The 14,266-nt window shown below is 58.3% G+C and overlaps 3 protein-coding genes across 5 annotated transcripts; 2 read left to right on the forward strand and 1 right to left on the reverse strand.

Annotated features, from left to right (window-relative positions):
- Positions 1–124: 124 nt before the first annotated feature.
- On the forward strand, positions 125–8,364 carry ESRRA (estrogen related receptor alpha). 3 transcript variants are annotated; one of them, XM_004770155.3, is made up of 7 exons: positions 125–354; positions 1,830–2,166; positions 5,304–5,420; positions 5,579–5,707; positions 6,138–6,305; positions 6,400–6,669; positions 7,325–8,364. In XM_004770155.3, the coding sequence occupies exons 2-7, from the start codon at positions 1,842–1,844 to the stop codon at positions 7,582–7,584; spliced, it is 1,269 nt and encodes a 422-aa protein (XP_004770212.2). In that variant the 5' UTR covers positions 125–354; positions 1,830–1,841; the 3' UTR covers positions 7,585–8,364. The 3 variants fall into 3 exon arrangements, with proteins under 3 accessions (XP_004770212.2, XP_004770213.1, XP_012900117.1); XM_004770156.3 differs by lacking the exon at positions 125–354 and adding an exon at positions 467–923; XM_013044663.2 differs by lacking the exon at positions 125–354 and adding an exon at positions 1,038–1,471.
- TRMT112 (tRNA methyltransferase activator subunit 11-2) lies at positions 8,313–9,243 on the reverse strand. The gene is made up of 4 exons (XM_004770158.3): positions 9,084–9,243; positions 8,893–8,994; positions 8,691–8,780; positions 8,313–8,587 (listed from the first exon to the last, which is right to left on the reverse strand). The coding sequence occupies exons 1-4, from the start codon at positions 9,159–9,161 to the stop codon at positions 8,480–8,482; spliced, it is 378 nt and encodes a 125-aa protein (XP_004770215.2). The 5' UTR covers positions 9,162–9,243; the 3' UTR covers positions 8,313–8,479.
- A 573-nt stretch (positions 9,244–9,816) lies between these two features.
- PRDX5 (peroxiredoxin 5) lies at positions 9,817–13,330 on the forward strand. Its single transcript, XM_004770154.3, has 6 exons — positions 9,817–10,059; positions 11,344–11,478; positions 12,180–12,311; positions 12,382–12,420; positions 12,565–12,626; positions 13,088–13,330. Exons 1-6 carry the CDS (start codon positions 9,868–9,870, stop codon positions 13,191–13,193), a joined length of 666 nt encoding a protein of 221 aa, XP_004770211.1. The 5' UTR covers positions 9,817–9,867; the 3' UTR covers positions 13,194–13,330.
- Positions 13,331–14,266: the final 936 nt, after the last annotated feature.

The raw sequence follows: 14,266 nt of genomic DNA on the forward strand, positions 1-14,266 counted from the left end.
AAGGACCGCCCCCTGGCATCGCCGGCTCCGCCCCGACTGGTCCGGGCACGCAGGCGCTGCCCCGCCCCTCTTGTCTGATTAGCATAGGGCGCCGAGACCCGCCCCCTGCTTTGCATGCGCACGGCCGGCCCCACCCCCGCTGTCAGCTGGAGGAAGCAGAGTAGGAAGCGGCCGCGATGTCCTTTTGTGTCCTACAAGCCGCCGGCGGCGCCGCCGAGTGAGGGGACGCGGCGCGGCGGGGCGGTGCGGCCCGAGGAGGCGGCGGAGGAGGGGCCGTTTGCGGCCCCAGGCTCACCCCGGCGCTCCGGGCCGCTCGGCCCCCATGCCTGCCCGCCAGCCCTGCCGGAGCCCCAGGTCCGGGGGCGGAGGGGAGCGCCGCTGCGGGGGGTGGACGGGCGGGGCGCGGGGGCCATGTGCGAGCGCGGTTGGGAGGCGGGCGGGGGTGGGGCGGGCTCCGGGCGGGGTCCGGCTCCAGGTCCACCCCGGGTCACGGTTGGGACCGGGTCCAGGGCCACACGGGGCTAGGGTCCGGGCGGGATCCCGTGTTGGGGTCTCAGTGCGTCGGCCTGGGACAGGGGCCGGTTCTGGCTCGGGCTGCAGGTCCCGGCCGGGGTCAGGCTCGGGCCTCGGATCCAGTCCCAGGGCAGGGTTCAATCCGGCACCTGGAGCAAGTCGAAGTCCCAGGGGCGGGCCTGTGTGGAAGATAGGGAGGGCTCCCTGTCTGAGAAGGGGCTCTGAAGACCACGTGGGGGCGCTCGAAGGGGCCTTGGGCCACCCTCCTCTCTGGGTCAAAGGTCATCGCACCGGCAGGGGAGAACTTCCTCCTCCTTGGCGCTCCCCGTTTACTTCCTGATAACCTGATAGAGGTCCCCCGCGGGCGGAGGGGGAGGGGAGGCGCAGCAACTTTAGGCAACTTTCCGTAGGTGTGCGCAGGTTGGGGGGGCGGGGCGCCCCAGAGGTGGAGGATTCTGCGGGCGGCTGGAGTGTAAGAGTGAATGTGCTGGCGGGGGTCGGGGGTGGGGTGGGGTGGGGTGTAAGGAGGTGGCCGCGTCCTCCGGTGGGCCTGGGATTGGCATGGTGGGGCAGGAGGGGCGCTGTGTCAGGTGTGAAAGGCTCTTAGTGTGTTTCCACAACGGTGTGTGTCTGTGTGCGTGTCAGTGTGGGGGCATGGTGTGTTTGGGAGTGAGTGTGTGTGATTGTGAGTCTCGAGTGTGACTTTGTTTATGGGCTGTGCGCTTGGGCAGGAGCATGAGGGAGAACCTGGGCTTGGGGAAGGCCCTGTGTGAGAGCCGCCAAGCGCCCAGTAGAGAGTGAGCATGTGTGAGCGGGTGAGGACACCTGAGGACCCAGGTGAGGGGGAGTGTGTGAAGCCACCACCCGCCCTTGTGTGCCTGCTTTGGGCTTTTGAATGGAGGATGCCCAGGTGAGGGGGCAATCATCGAGGTCCCCAACATTGGAAGAAAATTGAGAGGTATCTCTCTAGGGGCTGGGCATTCCAGATGGGGTTGAAGGTCACTTGGAGACTAAGGCTATGATCTTCCTTGGCCCGGGTGGGAGTAGGAAGTTTCCAGACCTCCCCCAGGTTCCCAAGTGGAAGACCTTGCCGTCAGTTACTGGCCCTGGAGGCTTTGGAGACTCTGTTCCCATGGCAACAGCTGGGGGGAAGCCTTCTTCATGGGCAGCCCTTCCTTGGACTCTGCTCTCCTTCCCTCCCCCTTGATGAGCCTGGAAGCCTGGCCCTAGGCCCGGGGTTGGGCAACCAGGGTGGCACTGGGACTCCATCCCCCATCCCAGTGTCTCCCTGTGACCCGACAGGTCTCTCCCTGCAGGTGACCAGCGCCATGTCCAGCCAGGTGGTGGGCATTGAGCCTCTCTACATCAAGGCAGAGCCAGCCAGCCCCGACAGCCCAAAGGGTTCCTCGGAGACCGAGACCGAGCCCCCCGTGGCCCTGGCCCCTGGCCCAGCTCCCACCCGCTGCCTCCCAGGCCACAAGGAAGAGGAGGATGGGGAGGGGGCTGGGCCTGGCGAGCAGGGTGGTGGGAAGCTGGTGCTCAGCTCCCTCCCCAAACGCCTCTGCCTGGTCTGTGGGGATGTGGCCTCCGGCTACCACTATGGTGTGGCATCCTGTGAGGCCTGCAAAGCCTTCTTCAAGAGGACCATCCAGGGTGAGCCCCCACCGCGCTCCTGTACCCTTTGCCCTCTGGGCCTACTGCTACCCAATGGGTGCTCTGCCAGGTGGAAGTAGACGGTGGCGGTACCACTTGGGGTTCCCAAGTTCCTCCTCCCACCTGGGAGTGCCATTTCCCTGAAAAGTTAAATAAAGGATGTGTTGATGGCTTGGAAGTAGGATGTGAGGGAGGGCTCGGGAAGCCTAGGTTTCTGGGTACTGGAGGCCTAGCACGTTCCACAGTGGCTCTGAAAAATTGGAGGCAGCCTCTGTCTGCTTCTAAACTTCGTTCTTGCTTCTGGTAGTTCCTGACCTCTCTTAGCAGCATGGAACCCCTGCCACCCCGCCTTGGGTAGATTTCCCCAAAGCAACTCCAGCAGAAGGCAGGTTCTCATGGGTAACTGAGAGGGGCTGCCTCATACTTCAGCAGCGGACTTTTAAAAAGACTATTACTCACTGAATTCTCTTAGGAACACATACCAAAACCTGAGTAAGCAGGATGGAGATGTAATCAGCATTACTTGGGATGCTCCTGTTACTTGTGTTTTTATAGGAAACACTGCTTGCTTTGAGGCGATAACGTGTACTTTTGGAGAACATTCCTTGAGTGCTAACCCCGTGTCAGACATGATGCCCCCTGTGTCCGTGATCTCTTATTCCCCCAGCCGCCCATAAGGTGGCCAGTGCTGTGACCGCAGTTGAGGCCCAGGAAGGTTTTTTAAAACTTTGTTCAAGTCCCACAGGCAGAAGGTGGTAGAAGCCGGACTTGAACTTGGGTTGATTGCTGCCTCTGCTTATTACTTACAACTGAACTTCGGACAGATGGCTCCCAACTGATTGTGACATTGCAGTGGGTTTTGATTTGACCAACACCCACTGCTCTAAAACCCTTTGTGCTCTCTAATGGTTCCGAAGGCCAGGGAACTAACAGGCCCAGGCATTCCTACCCGCCCTGGACCCCTTCTCTGCCAGCTTTGTTGACAAATCTTTATTGAGCCCTAACCACAGATTGTAATCATTTATTGAGCTTTTGGGGGCTGTGAACCATGTGGAATATGTTACCTTGACATTCCCTTTCATTCTTACCAGGAATCTTTGTAGGAAGGCTTGTTTATATTTATTGATATTTTTAAAGATCGAATTTATTCATTTGAGACAGATACAGAGAGAGAGAGAGAGAGCATGAACAGGGGGAGTGGCAGGCAGAGGGAGAGGGAGAAGCTGACTTCCCGCTGAGCCGGGAGCCTGATGTGGGCTTGATCCCAGGACCCCAGGATCATGACCAGAGCTGAAGGCAGACGCTTAACCATCTGAGCCACCCAGGTGCCCAGAAGTCCTGTTTTTATCCCAGTTTTATAGATGGGAACACTGAGGGGTTGGGGGGCTTGGGTATGGGACTTGCCCAAGGTCACACGGTTGGTTAAGAGGTAGTGTCAGGGTGGGCCCCAGGCAGTCTCCAGACCCCTTGTTCTTTACAGACCTGTGCTTTGCTGTCCTGACCACTATGCCCGTGGACATAGCTGGGACTAAGCCATTTATACTCGAGCGGAGGGGAGAGAGGAAACAATGACTCGTACAAAACTCTGTTGTAGTACAGCTGTTTTAAGTGCTGGAGGGGGAGGAGTGGGATGCATGCCAAGGAACCTGGCTGGGTTGGAGGCTCTGGAGAGGTCTTCTTGGAGGAGGTGTCTTGAGCTGCGTGCACAGCCCTGAATACATAGGGTATAGGAGGAGTGTGTCAAGGGCATGTTGGCTGGTTGTGTCATTCGGTTCTGGCGGTAGCCCTGTGAGGCTGGGAGGGCCACCCCATGTTCATTCAGCGGCCATTACATACCAGGCCCTGTTCCTAGCACTCGGCCGTCCTGGCCCTCGTGGAGCAGATGCTAAAGGGGGAAGACAGATGGTAAGAGAAGTAAGTACGTGTGTAGCGGCTCAAGGCGTGCTGAGAAATGATCAGGCAGGGCAGGCGGCAGGAGAAGTCTGCAGAGGAGCCCTGACATTCTCACAGTGGGGCCAGGGGGGTTTCCCTGAGGTGACGGGGAGCAGAGTTCAGAGGGAGGTAAGGGAGCAGTGGGCCCTGAGCATGGCGTCTGTGTGAGGAACAGAGTGTGAGGGCTGAGGGGAGAAAGGTTGAAAAGCTGGGGGCTGGAGGCCTCACAGGCCTCACAGGCCTTCCAGGCCTGGGCTTTTACTCTGAGAAGGGACATCGTTGGAGGATTTGGAGCAGGGGAGGCGGGTGGGATCTGACTTGGGCGGGACGGGTTGTCTTGGCCCCTGTGTTGTCATTAACAAAGGAGAAAAGGACAGAGGAGGAGGTCAGTGAGAAGGTGGGGTGATGGTGACTCGGGGCGCAGTGGGTCAGCATCTGGACAAGGGGCAGAGGTAAAGCTGGCCAGGCCACGCTGATGGGCTGGATTTGGGTATAAGAGAAGAATCCAAGATGTTTTCTGGATTTCTGCTTGAGCCACTGGAGAGACGGAGTCGTAGGGTTCGGAGTGGTAGGTCGTGGGCTCCATTTTGGACAGGTCAAGTTTGCCACGCCTTCTAGACCCGCACGATGCTGAGGCAGTGGCAAGTGAGTCGAGTTCACGCAGTCCTGCTGAGAGAAACTGGAAGGCCCACGCCCGATGAGCTCACCGGGGAAGTGAGCTGGAGGAGACGAGGTCCGCGGGCAGCCCTGGGGTGGGTCCTTCGATGGAAGGAGTCGGTGGGAATGCACAGGAATGAGAGTGGCCAGTGAGGTGGAAGGAGTGGTGTCCTAGAGACAAAGGATGACAGGTGTCCAGGTGTGTGTGGGAGCAGGACATGATCACGGCATCAGATGCTCCTTCAGGCCAAGTACTTCCCGCTGTGGAAGCTGCTGTGGCCTCGACGAGAGCAGATGGGGTTAGTAGAGCCCAGAGATGTGGCTTGACAAGGGGCTTGGGGCCAGGATCAGCCTGACTCCCTGGGCGCAGTCAGGAGCCCCCAGCCCAGAGGCCATTCCCTTCACCGTCTCGGGCTTTCCTGCCCGGCTCAGGGCACTCCCACTCTCCCAGACCTGTGTTGGCCCGGGACGAGTGAGGGCCCTCCTGTCCTCTGGGCCCCCTCTGGACCCTGGGAGGCCGCCACTGGAGCCCTGTCTCTTGTCGGCAGGGAGCATCGAGTACAGCTGTCCGGCCTCCAACGAGTGTGAGATCACCAAGCGGAGACGCAAGGCCTGCCAGGCCTGTCGCTTCACCAAGTGCCTGCGGGTGGGCATGCTCAAGGAGGGTGAGCGCTGGGCAGGGGCTCACGGAGCGCAGGGCGGGGGTAGCCGAGGCCTGGGGCCTTCTGCAGGCAGCGATGGGGGACTGGGTGGGGTGGGGGTGGGGCTCCGCAGGGCAAGCAGCCCCCAGCTGCAGGGACACAGCCCTGTCCTGCCATTCAAGGAGTACGTCTGGACCGCGTGCGAGGCGGGCGACAGAAGTACAAGCGGCGGCCAGAGGTGGACCCGCTGCCCTTCCCGAGCTCCTTCCCTGCTGGATCCCTGGCAGTAGCTGGAGGCCCTCGGAAAACCGGTGAGTGCTGTGGGCCCTGGGAGCTCTAGGGTTGGGATGGGGCTGGGACACGAGAGGTCCATTGGGTGTCAGTCATCCCGAATGGATAGCGTGGGCATTGGGAGCCCGGTTTGCCCGTCTGTTCCCAACACATTTCCCTGAAAGCATACTTTTGAAAATACCTTTTTTTTTTTTTAAACCAGTCCCTGAGTAGTACACCTGGGACCAGGGAAAGATTTTTCTCACACTCGGAACCTGTTCATGGACTTGCTTTCCTGGGGAGATCTTAGGAGCCCTTTCCAGAGAGAAGTGTCCAAGCCTGGCTGCCCAGTGGCTATTAAGAAGGCCATGGGGTTGGGGCAGGGGTGATGGCTAATTTAGGGAAGGTGCTTGACCCCGAAGGGGCCTTCAAGGTGATGACTTCAAGGGCATCCTCCACCTGTCCTGGCAGCCCCTGTGAATGCACTGGTGTCGCACTTGCTGGTGGTTGAGCCTGAGAAGCTATATGCTATGCCCGACCCGGCGGGCCCCGATGGACACCTCCCAGCTGTGGCTACCCTCTGTGACCTCTTTGACCGAGAGATTGTGGTCACCATCAGCTGGGCCAAGAGCATCCCAGGTAAAGGGCCCAGGTGATCTGGGGCTTCCCTCTGCAGGCCAGGCCCGGCTCTGGTGAACTTGTTCAGCCAGGTCTGCTTCCCACTGCCCTCCAGGCTTCTCGTCACTGTCACTGTCTGACCAGATGTCAGTCCTGCAAAGCGTATGGATGGAGGTCTTGGTGTTGGGTGTCGCCCAGCGCTCACTGCCACTGCAGGACGAGCTGGCCTTCGCGGAGGACCTGGTCCTGGATGAGGAGGGGGCACGCGCCGCTGGCTTGGGGGAACTGGGGGCCGCGCTGCTGCAGCTGGTGCGGCGACTGCAGGCCCTGAGGCTGGAACGTGAGGAGTACGTCCTGCTGAAGGCCCTGGCCCTTGCCAATTCAGGTGAGCCTGGGCGGACGCTGACGGGAGTCTCCTCGAGGCCCTCCAGGTCCTCACCCTGGCCATGGCCCAGTCTCATTGGGCAGACAAGGAAGTCTGTGGCTTAGGGAAGAGTAGTGATTTGTTCAAAGTCTCAAAGAAGGCAAGGGCAGGTCTGGGAACCGAACGTAGGATTTTGAGCTCTAGGGCCATCCTTTTTTTTTTTTTTCTTCAAGATTTTATTTATTTATTTGACAGAGAGAGATCATAAGTAGACAGAGAGGCAGGCAGAGAGAGAGGGAAGCAAGGCTCCCTACTGAGCAGAGAGCCCGATGCAGGGCTCGATCCCAGGACCCTGAGATCATGACCCGAGCTGAAGGCAGCGGCTTAACCCACTGAGCCACCCAGGCGCCCTCTAGGGCCATGCTTACATGGAAAAGTGAACCACTCAGTGGGAAGGAAGAGGGGGAAGAGCAAAGGGGGCCACGGGGGCCACCGTTGAGGGAGAAAGCAGGGGGCCCTGGCTCATGCGCAAGAGTGGAGTGGTGCCTCGGTCAGCCCCTCCAGTCTGCGTCTGGCTCCTCCTCGAGCAACATCCGGCAAAGCTCAAGCATCTGGGGGCTCTGCCTTTTCTGGAGACCGTCCGTGTCCACAGCGTTCTCTCCTCCTCTCTTTGCAGACTCTGTGCACATCGAGGACGCCGAGGCTGTGGAGCAGCTGCGTGAAGCTCTACACGAGGCCCTGCTGGAGTACGAAGCAGGCCGGGCAGGCCCCGGAGGGGGTGCTGAGCGGCGGCGGGCAGGCAGGCTGCTGCTCACGCTACCGCTCCTTCGCCAGACAGCGGGCAAAGTGCTGGCCCATTTCTATGGGGTGAAGCTGGAGGGCAAGGTGCCCATGCACAAGCTGTTCTTGGAGATGCTCGAGGCCATGATGGACTGAGGCAAGGGGTGGGCATGGGTGGGGGTGCTGGCAGGACCCGCCCAGTATGGGGTCAGCCCCAAGGGGGCAGAACTGGGGTCCGGGCAGTGCCACAGCCTGCTGGCAGGGCCAGGGCAATACCATCAGCCCCTGGGAGCAGGCCCTACGCCCTCCCCTCCCCCCTCCCAGGGGGTCTTAGAAGCTGGGAATGTGTGCGCCCAGGCTCTGGGCACAGTGCTGCCCCTTGCAAGCCATAACGTGCCCCCAGAGTGTAGGGGGCCTTGCGGAAGCCATAGGGGGCTGCAGGGGACATGTGGGGGGGCAGAAGCCTGATCTCAGGGAGGGAAGGGAGTGGAGGCCACAGTCTCCCAGTGGGTGATGCTTTTGCTGCTGCTTAATCCAACCCCCTCTCCAGAGCAGAGGGGGATTTGGAAAGCAAAGGCCCCTGCCCCCTTCGCTCCTCTCCTCATCATTTGCATTGGGCATTACTGCCCCCCCTTGAAGCAATAACTCCAAGCAGGCTCCAGCCCCTGGACCCCTGGGGTGGCCAGGGCCCCCCATCAGCTCCCACCCAGCCTCCTTGGGGGGGTTAGGGAGAGCACTGCCTCTATGCCCTGCAGAGCAATAACACTATATTTATTTTTGGGTTTGGCCAGGGAGGTGCAGGGACATAGGGCAAGCCAGGGCCCAGAGCCTTTGGCTGTACAGAGACTCTATTTTAATGTATATTTGCTGCAAAGAGAAACCGCTTTTGGTTTTGAACCTTTAATGAGAAAAAGAAATATATCGAGCTCAAGAACACTGTGTTTCGTGTGTCACTGGGTCAAGGTTTGGGGATACAAGACAGACCTAACAAACATATTATACATAAACAAAACCATTTGGTTACAGACTGAAAAACTAATGCCTGGCGCGGTTAAGTCTCGGTTTCCTCATCACTCAGCAGCATGTTAGGGATTCCGCGACTGATGGGGAACAGACGTCCGGACTCTGGGCACTGCAAAGTGCCCTCCAGCACATCCACCTGCGGGGGGGAGGGGTGCGGGGAAGGAGAGGGGGAACAGAGCTGAGCACGGGCAGCCTGTGGCTGTGATGGCCAGAGAAGCAAGCGATGGGCTGGTTCTCACCTCCAGCAGCACGTGGTGCATCTGCCTCAGGAATTTCTCATCATGCTCATACCCTTCAATCGGCCCCTTGGGCACCTCGACCAGATGCAACTGTGGGCAAAGGCCTAAATCAGCTCTGGGCACCCCGCCCCTTGCTCTGAAACCAGGTTCTCCACCCCCCTCCAGGCCCCGGGGGAGCACGGGCGTGGGGGAGGGTCCTCACGGTATCCGCCGCCTCCAGAAGCGCCGCCCACTCCACCTTGGGTATCATACGCGCCACGAAGTCGGGGTTGAACTCCACCGGGTTGATGCGGACCTCGGTGGCCTGCGGGGAGGAGGGGTTTTGTTAGGGACAGGAGCCTGGTTCCCCCATTCCGCCCAGGAGACAGGCGCGAGACTGCCCCCGGCCGATACCTGGAGGCGCAGCGGGAAGCCACGGGGCCCCACCCCCCGCACATGCGAGCTCAGCAGGTTGTGGGTGAGCAGCTTCATGTCGCCGCAACGCGTTCGCCGCAAGCCGGAACCGGAAGGAGGCAGAAAGTCCTCTGCGTCACTTCCGGGGCCGCTCCATTCTCGTCCTATTGGACGGCTCGGAGGAGCGGAACTGGCGAACATGCTGGAACTTCTCGTGCTAGCCGGAGTAGAGGTATTTGAGGAGCTTGGTCGGATCACGCGCTCCTACCGGAAGCGTCCCGGCGGGAGATGGCTGCGGCGCAGGCCCAGTGGTTTCCTTTAGCTACAAGTCATGCACACTGTACATCCTACGTAAAGCAGCCGCAGTGCAGGGGCCTGCGCTGTATGCAAAATAAACAAGTTTTTCTTCATCACAGACGCCCGACACTATCGTCTCCCGCCCCTCGCTTCCGGCTAAGGAAAAGAAACATTGCAGGAACCCGTAAACCAGCCGCTTCACAACAGCGACACCCCATCCTTCTACGTGAATAAGTTGTGCGGCTACCGAATGCCCCGCCCATTCGTAACTGCGCCCTTGGTCCAGCCCCAAATGCAAATAAGCCGAGCGCCCCAGAAGTTCCGCCCCTGCACGCACCGCTACGCCAGCGCAATAGAGGAGCCTCGCTGGGGGCGGGCCCGGCAGTGGCTCCGCCTCTCGGAGAGGGGACTCGCTTTGGGTTCCTCCCACCAGGCCCGCCCCCTGCCACCGCCCCGCCGCTAGGGCGGAACGGCTGCGCGGTCCAGGATGGGCGTGCGGCTTTTTCAGCTGCGTGTCCTGAGTCGTCGGGCAGGCTCGGTGCTCTTCCCGGCAGCCCCCGTCCAGTCTGCAGCAGCGGCGGCGTCGAGAGCAGGCGGGTGCCGGCAACCAGGCAGGGAGTGGACGCTTGGAGGGGCCTGCGGTTTCAGAAGCGCCGCCTCAGCCATGGCCCCAATCAAGGTGACCGCTGGCCGGGACCGGCCTGAGCTCCCATCCAGCCAGTCTTCCCAGTGCCCTCCGTCCTGCTTGTCTGGGGAGAATCATCCTCCTTCCTGCCCTTCCGGACCTCTGTTCACCCTGCCAGGGACTCTTCCCGCAGTTGTCCCTCATGCCCCCGGCAGCCCCCGCACCCCCGTGGCTGCTCCCTCCCCAGTTTTTGCCAATCTTCGGGACTCGTATTTTATCTCCAGGACAGCCCCCAAGGCGCTCTCAAGCCTTCACCCTTTGTACTGCCGCTATGCGTGATGCGTCTCCACCATTTTTAGGCGATTGAATACCATGGCCTCTGCCTTCTGGAACCATCTCCTTTACCACAGGACCCCTTTTCAATCTCCATACGAGCTCCTGCGCCCCCCCCCATACTGTCCTGTACATTTTCGTTACATTCCTGGGCATCATTCTTCACCCCATGGTCTGAAGCAAGTGTTTTCTCCTAAAGCCCTACTGTGTCTACCCTGTTCCACTTCTCCCATGGCTAATTCCCACTTTTCTGCTGAGTCTTTCATCCCTTCATCTGGAATGACCCCCGGATTCTGGGAACCACCTCCCTTCCCCTTCCACACCCTTCTGAGACCTGCTCCTCTTCCTGCTTAATCTAATTCCCAATCCCTGATTTGTGTGTCCTCTGACTCCCTGAAACCCTCACACACTCCCAGGTAGACTAATCCAATCCCTTTGAGAGATGCCTTTTATTTAATGCCCTTCCCCCCCAACTTTTCCATCTTCTGCTCTCTTATCTTTTTCTCTTCCTGAGGGCTGGACACCAGACTTGACCAGGGTTCTCTCCCTCCCTGTTGTCAGGGTCTCCTCCTCGCCCCCAGATAGATCGATCCCCTGCCTCTCCTTCCCTACCCATTTGTCCCACTTCTTTCTGGTAGGAAGTTGACTCCTTGATTATGCAACCTCTTGCAACACCCAGAGAGGCCTCCTCTCCCATTTTCTGTGGTCACCAACAGACTGGTAAAAGGAACTGGGGCCATCTTAAAACCTGAGGGTGTGGAGGAACCAGGTGGTTAGAGGAGAGGGGAGGGCGGCCGGGAGGGAATTCTGGAAACTTGGACAGGTTAGGACATTACAACTCTGTCCACTCTGCTGCACTAGGAGCAAGTGCCTGGTCTGGTTTAACACCTTGACCTTGGCTTCTCCTTACCCACTCCCTCATTCTTCTACTCCTTATCTCCTTATCTAGTCCCTTTGCTCCTTCCAGAGTAACCAAGTCACTCCTTACCAAGTCCTTCTCTCTAGGTGGGAGATACCATCCCTTCCGTGGTAGTCTTTGAAGGGGAGCCTAAGAACCAGGTGAACCTGGCAGAGCTGTTCAAGGGCAAGAAGGGGGTGCTGTTTGGAGTCCCTGGGGCCTTTACCCCCGGCTGTTCCAAGGTGAGACCTGCCCTTCTGGGACTCAGCAGTTGGAATCTTGTGTGCGTGTCTGTATTGTTCCTGAATCCTAGGGTGGCTTGCAATGAGAGCGTGTAGCTGTCGTGACAGTTAAAAAGCCTATCAGAGTAGGACGCCTGGGTGGCTGAGTCCATTAAGCGGCTGCCTTTGGCTCAGGTCATGATCCCAGGGTGCTGGGATGGAGTCCTGCATCAGGCTCCCTGCTCAGTTGGGGAGCCTGCTTCTCCCTCTCCCTCTGCCGGCTGCTTCCCCTGCTTGTGCTCCCCCGCTCTCTGTCAAATAAGGAAATAAAATCTTAAAAAACAAAACAAAACAAAGCATACAAGAGCTTTGAGAAAAATGTGGTGGCTGTGAAAAGGTCGTGGGGCCAGGAATATAGGAGAAAAGGGTATTGTCATTCAATCCAACATCTGTTATTGCTGCTGTTGCTGATTGGCATTGGCGCTGTGGGAGATACTTGGGTAAATAAAGTATAGTCACGTCCAAGGGAAGTTCACGGTGACCACAGAGTGCTCAAATTTGGATCCGGGCTTCCTTGCCGCCAAGGCCAAAAGGAACTGGCTGACATTTCTAATTGATCAAAGATATTGGAGAGGGAAGTGAGGAGGGCCTGGAGATAAAGGGAAGGCGTTGCAGAGCCAAGGCATTTAATCTCTCTGTTAACCCTCTGTTTCCCCTCCTAGACCCACCTGCCTGGATTTGTGGAGCAGGCTGAGGCTCTGAAGGCCAGGGGGGTCCAGGTGGTAGCCTGTCTGAGTGTTAATGATGTCTTCGTGACTGAAGAGTGGGGACGAGCTCACAACGCCAGAGGCAAGGTGAGGTATGGGTCCTGCGGGGGATCCAGGCCAGCCTGGGATTTTTCTTTGACCTTTACTTTCTCCTTAGGTTAGGCTCTTGGCTGACCCCACTGGGGCCTTTGGGAAGGTGAGTGCACTCTTGCAAGCCCCACCTATAGGGTGGTCCCTTTGTCAGGCCGTGGATGCAGGAACTTGGAAGGGAACAGCTGGTGGGGGCGGGGCTTGGTCTGTTCTGGAAGTTTCTAAGCCTTGTCTCTGGTTTTCCTTTTAGGAGACAGATTTGCTATTAGATGATTCATTGGTGTCTCTCTTTGGAAATCATCGGCTCAAGAGGTAAAAGCAGGAGGGTCCTCTGTGGGGTTCCCCTGCCACCCCTTCAGTCTCCATTCCTTGTCTCCAGGCCCAGGCCATTGTAATTGGCTTGGTTTCGCTCTCCTTTTAAAGATTTTCCTATTTATTTTGGAGAGAGCGTGAGTGTGCAGAGGGAGAGGGAGAGAGTCCTTTTTTTTTTTTTTTTAAAGATTCCATTTATTTATTTGATAGAGCACAAGCACGGGGTGGGACAGAGGCAGAGGGACAAGCAGGCTCCCCGCTGAGCAGGGACCGCCCCCCCCCCCCAGTGCCTCCCCCTGCAGTGGGGCTCAGTCCCAGGATCCTGGGATCATGACCTGAGTGGAAGGCAGACGTTTACTCGACTGAGCCACCCAGGTTCCCCGAGGGAGAGAGAGTCTTAAGCAGACCCCACGCTGAGTGCAGAGCCCGATCTCATGATCGTGATCTTGATCTCATGGCAGGTTCTCCATGGTCATAGAGGATGGCACAGTGAAGTCCTTGAATGTGGAGCCAGATGGTACAGGCCTCACCTGCAGCCTGGCCCCCAACATCCTGTTACAGCTCTGAGGCCCTGGGCCCAAACTCCTTCCACCCTTTTCCATTTCACCTGCCCAGCCCTGGACAGAGGGCCCAGTCCAGCCTCAGCGGGGGCTATCAAGTGGGAATGGTGACCAAATTTCTGCAGTAAACACTTCTGGATCACAGTTAGTTGTTGCCTTTTTTTTTTTTTTAAGATTTTATTTATTTATTTGTCAGAGAATGGAAAGAGGGAACACAAGCAGAGGGAGTGGGAGAGGGCGAAGCAGGCTCCCCGCTGAGCAGGGGGCCCGATGTGGGCCTCAATCCCAGGACCCTGGGATCATGACCTGAGCCAAAGGCAGACACTTAACAACTGAGCCACCCAGGCGCCCCTGATTTTTCTTTATTTTTTTTTTAGACTTTTTTTGGGGGGGGGGCAGATAGAGATTACAAGTATGCAGAGAGGCAGACAGAGACAGAGGAGGAAGCAGGCTCCCTGCCGAGCAGAGAGTCAGATGTGAGGCTCGATCCCAGGACCCTGAGACCACGACCAGAGCCGAAGGCAGAGGCTCATCCCACTGAGCCACCCAGGCGCCCCTGATTTTTCTTTCTTTTATTTTTTAAGATTTATTTGAGAGAGAGAGAGCATGTGTGTGCATTGGGGGTGGGTGGGGGCAGAGGACGAGAAGCAGACTCCCTGCCGAGGCTGGAGCCAGGACCTAGGGCTCCATCTCATAAACCTGAGGTCATGAGCTGAGTCAAAATCAAGAGTCGGGCTCTTAACTGACTGAGCCAGCCTCCTTGGATTTGAGTTGCCTTAGGACAGTCAGAACTGTGAGGGTAGTGGGCAGGGGCTGATGGGGTACTAATGGGGGATGCTGATTGCATTAAGGACATAGGGCCTTTGAATGAAGTGTTAATGAAACGTCCCGTAGAAGCTGGGGAAGGACCAGTGATCTGAGGAGCAAGGGAAGGAGCATCTGTGCGGAGGGAGTGGGCCCTAGGAAGACGCGAGCTTGGCTTGCAGCTAGGACTTCTGCATTGATCACTGGGTGCTGGCTGACCTCACATAGACCATAAACCTCAGGGTAGGATTGTTGGCTTTGGGTGCCCCCCTACCT

This window comes from Mustela putorius, unplaced genomic scaffold, assembly GCF_011764305.1.
Source record: "Mustela putorius furo isolate JIRA1106 unplaced genomic scaffold, ASM1176430v1.1 tig00000127_pilon_pilon_pilon, whole genome shotgun sequence".
NCBI lineage: Eukaryota > Metazoa > Chordata > Mammalia > Carnivora > Mustelidae > Mustela > Mustela putorius.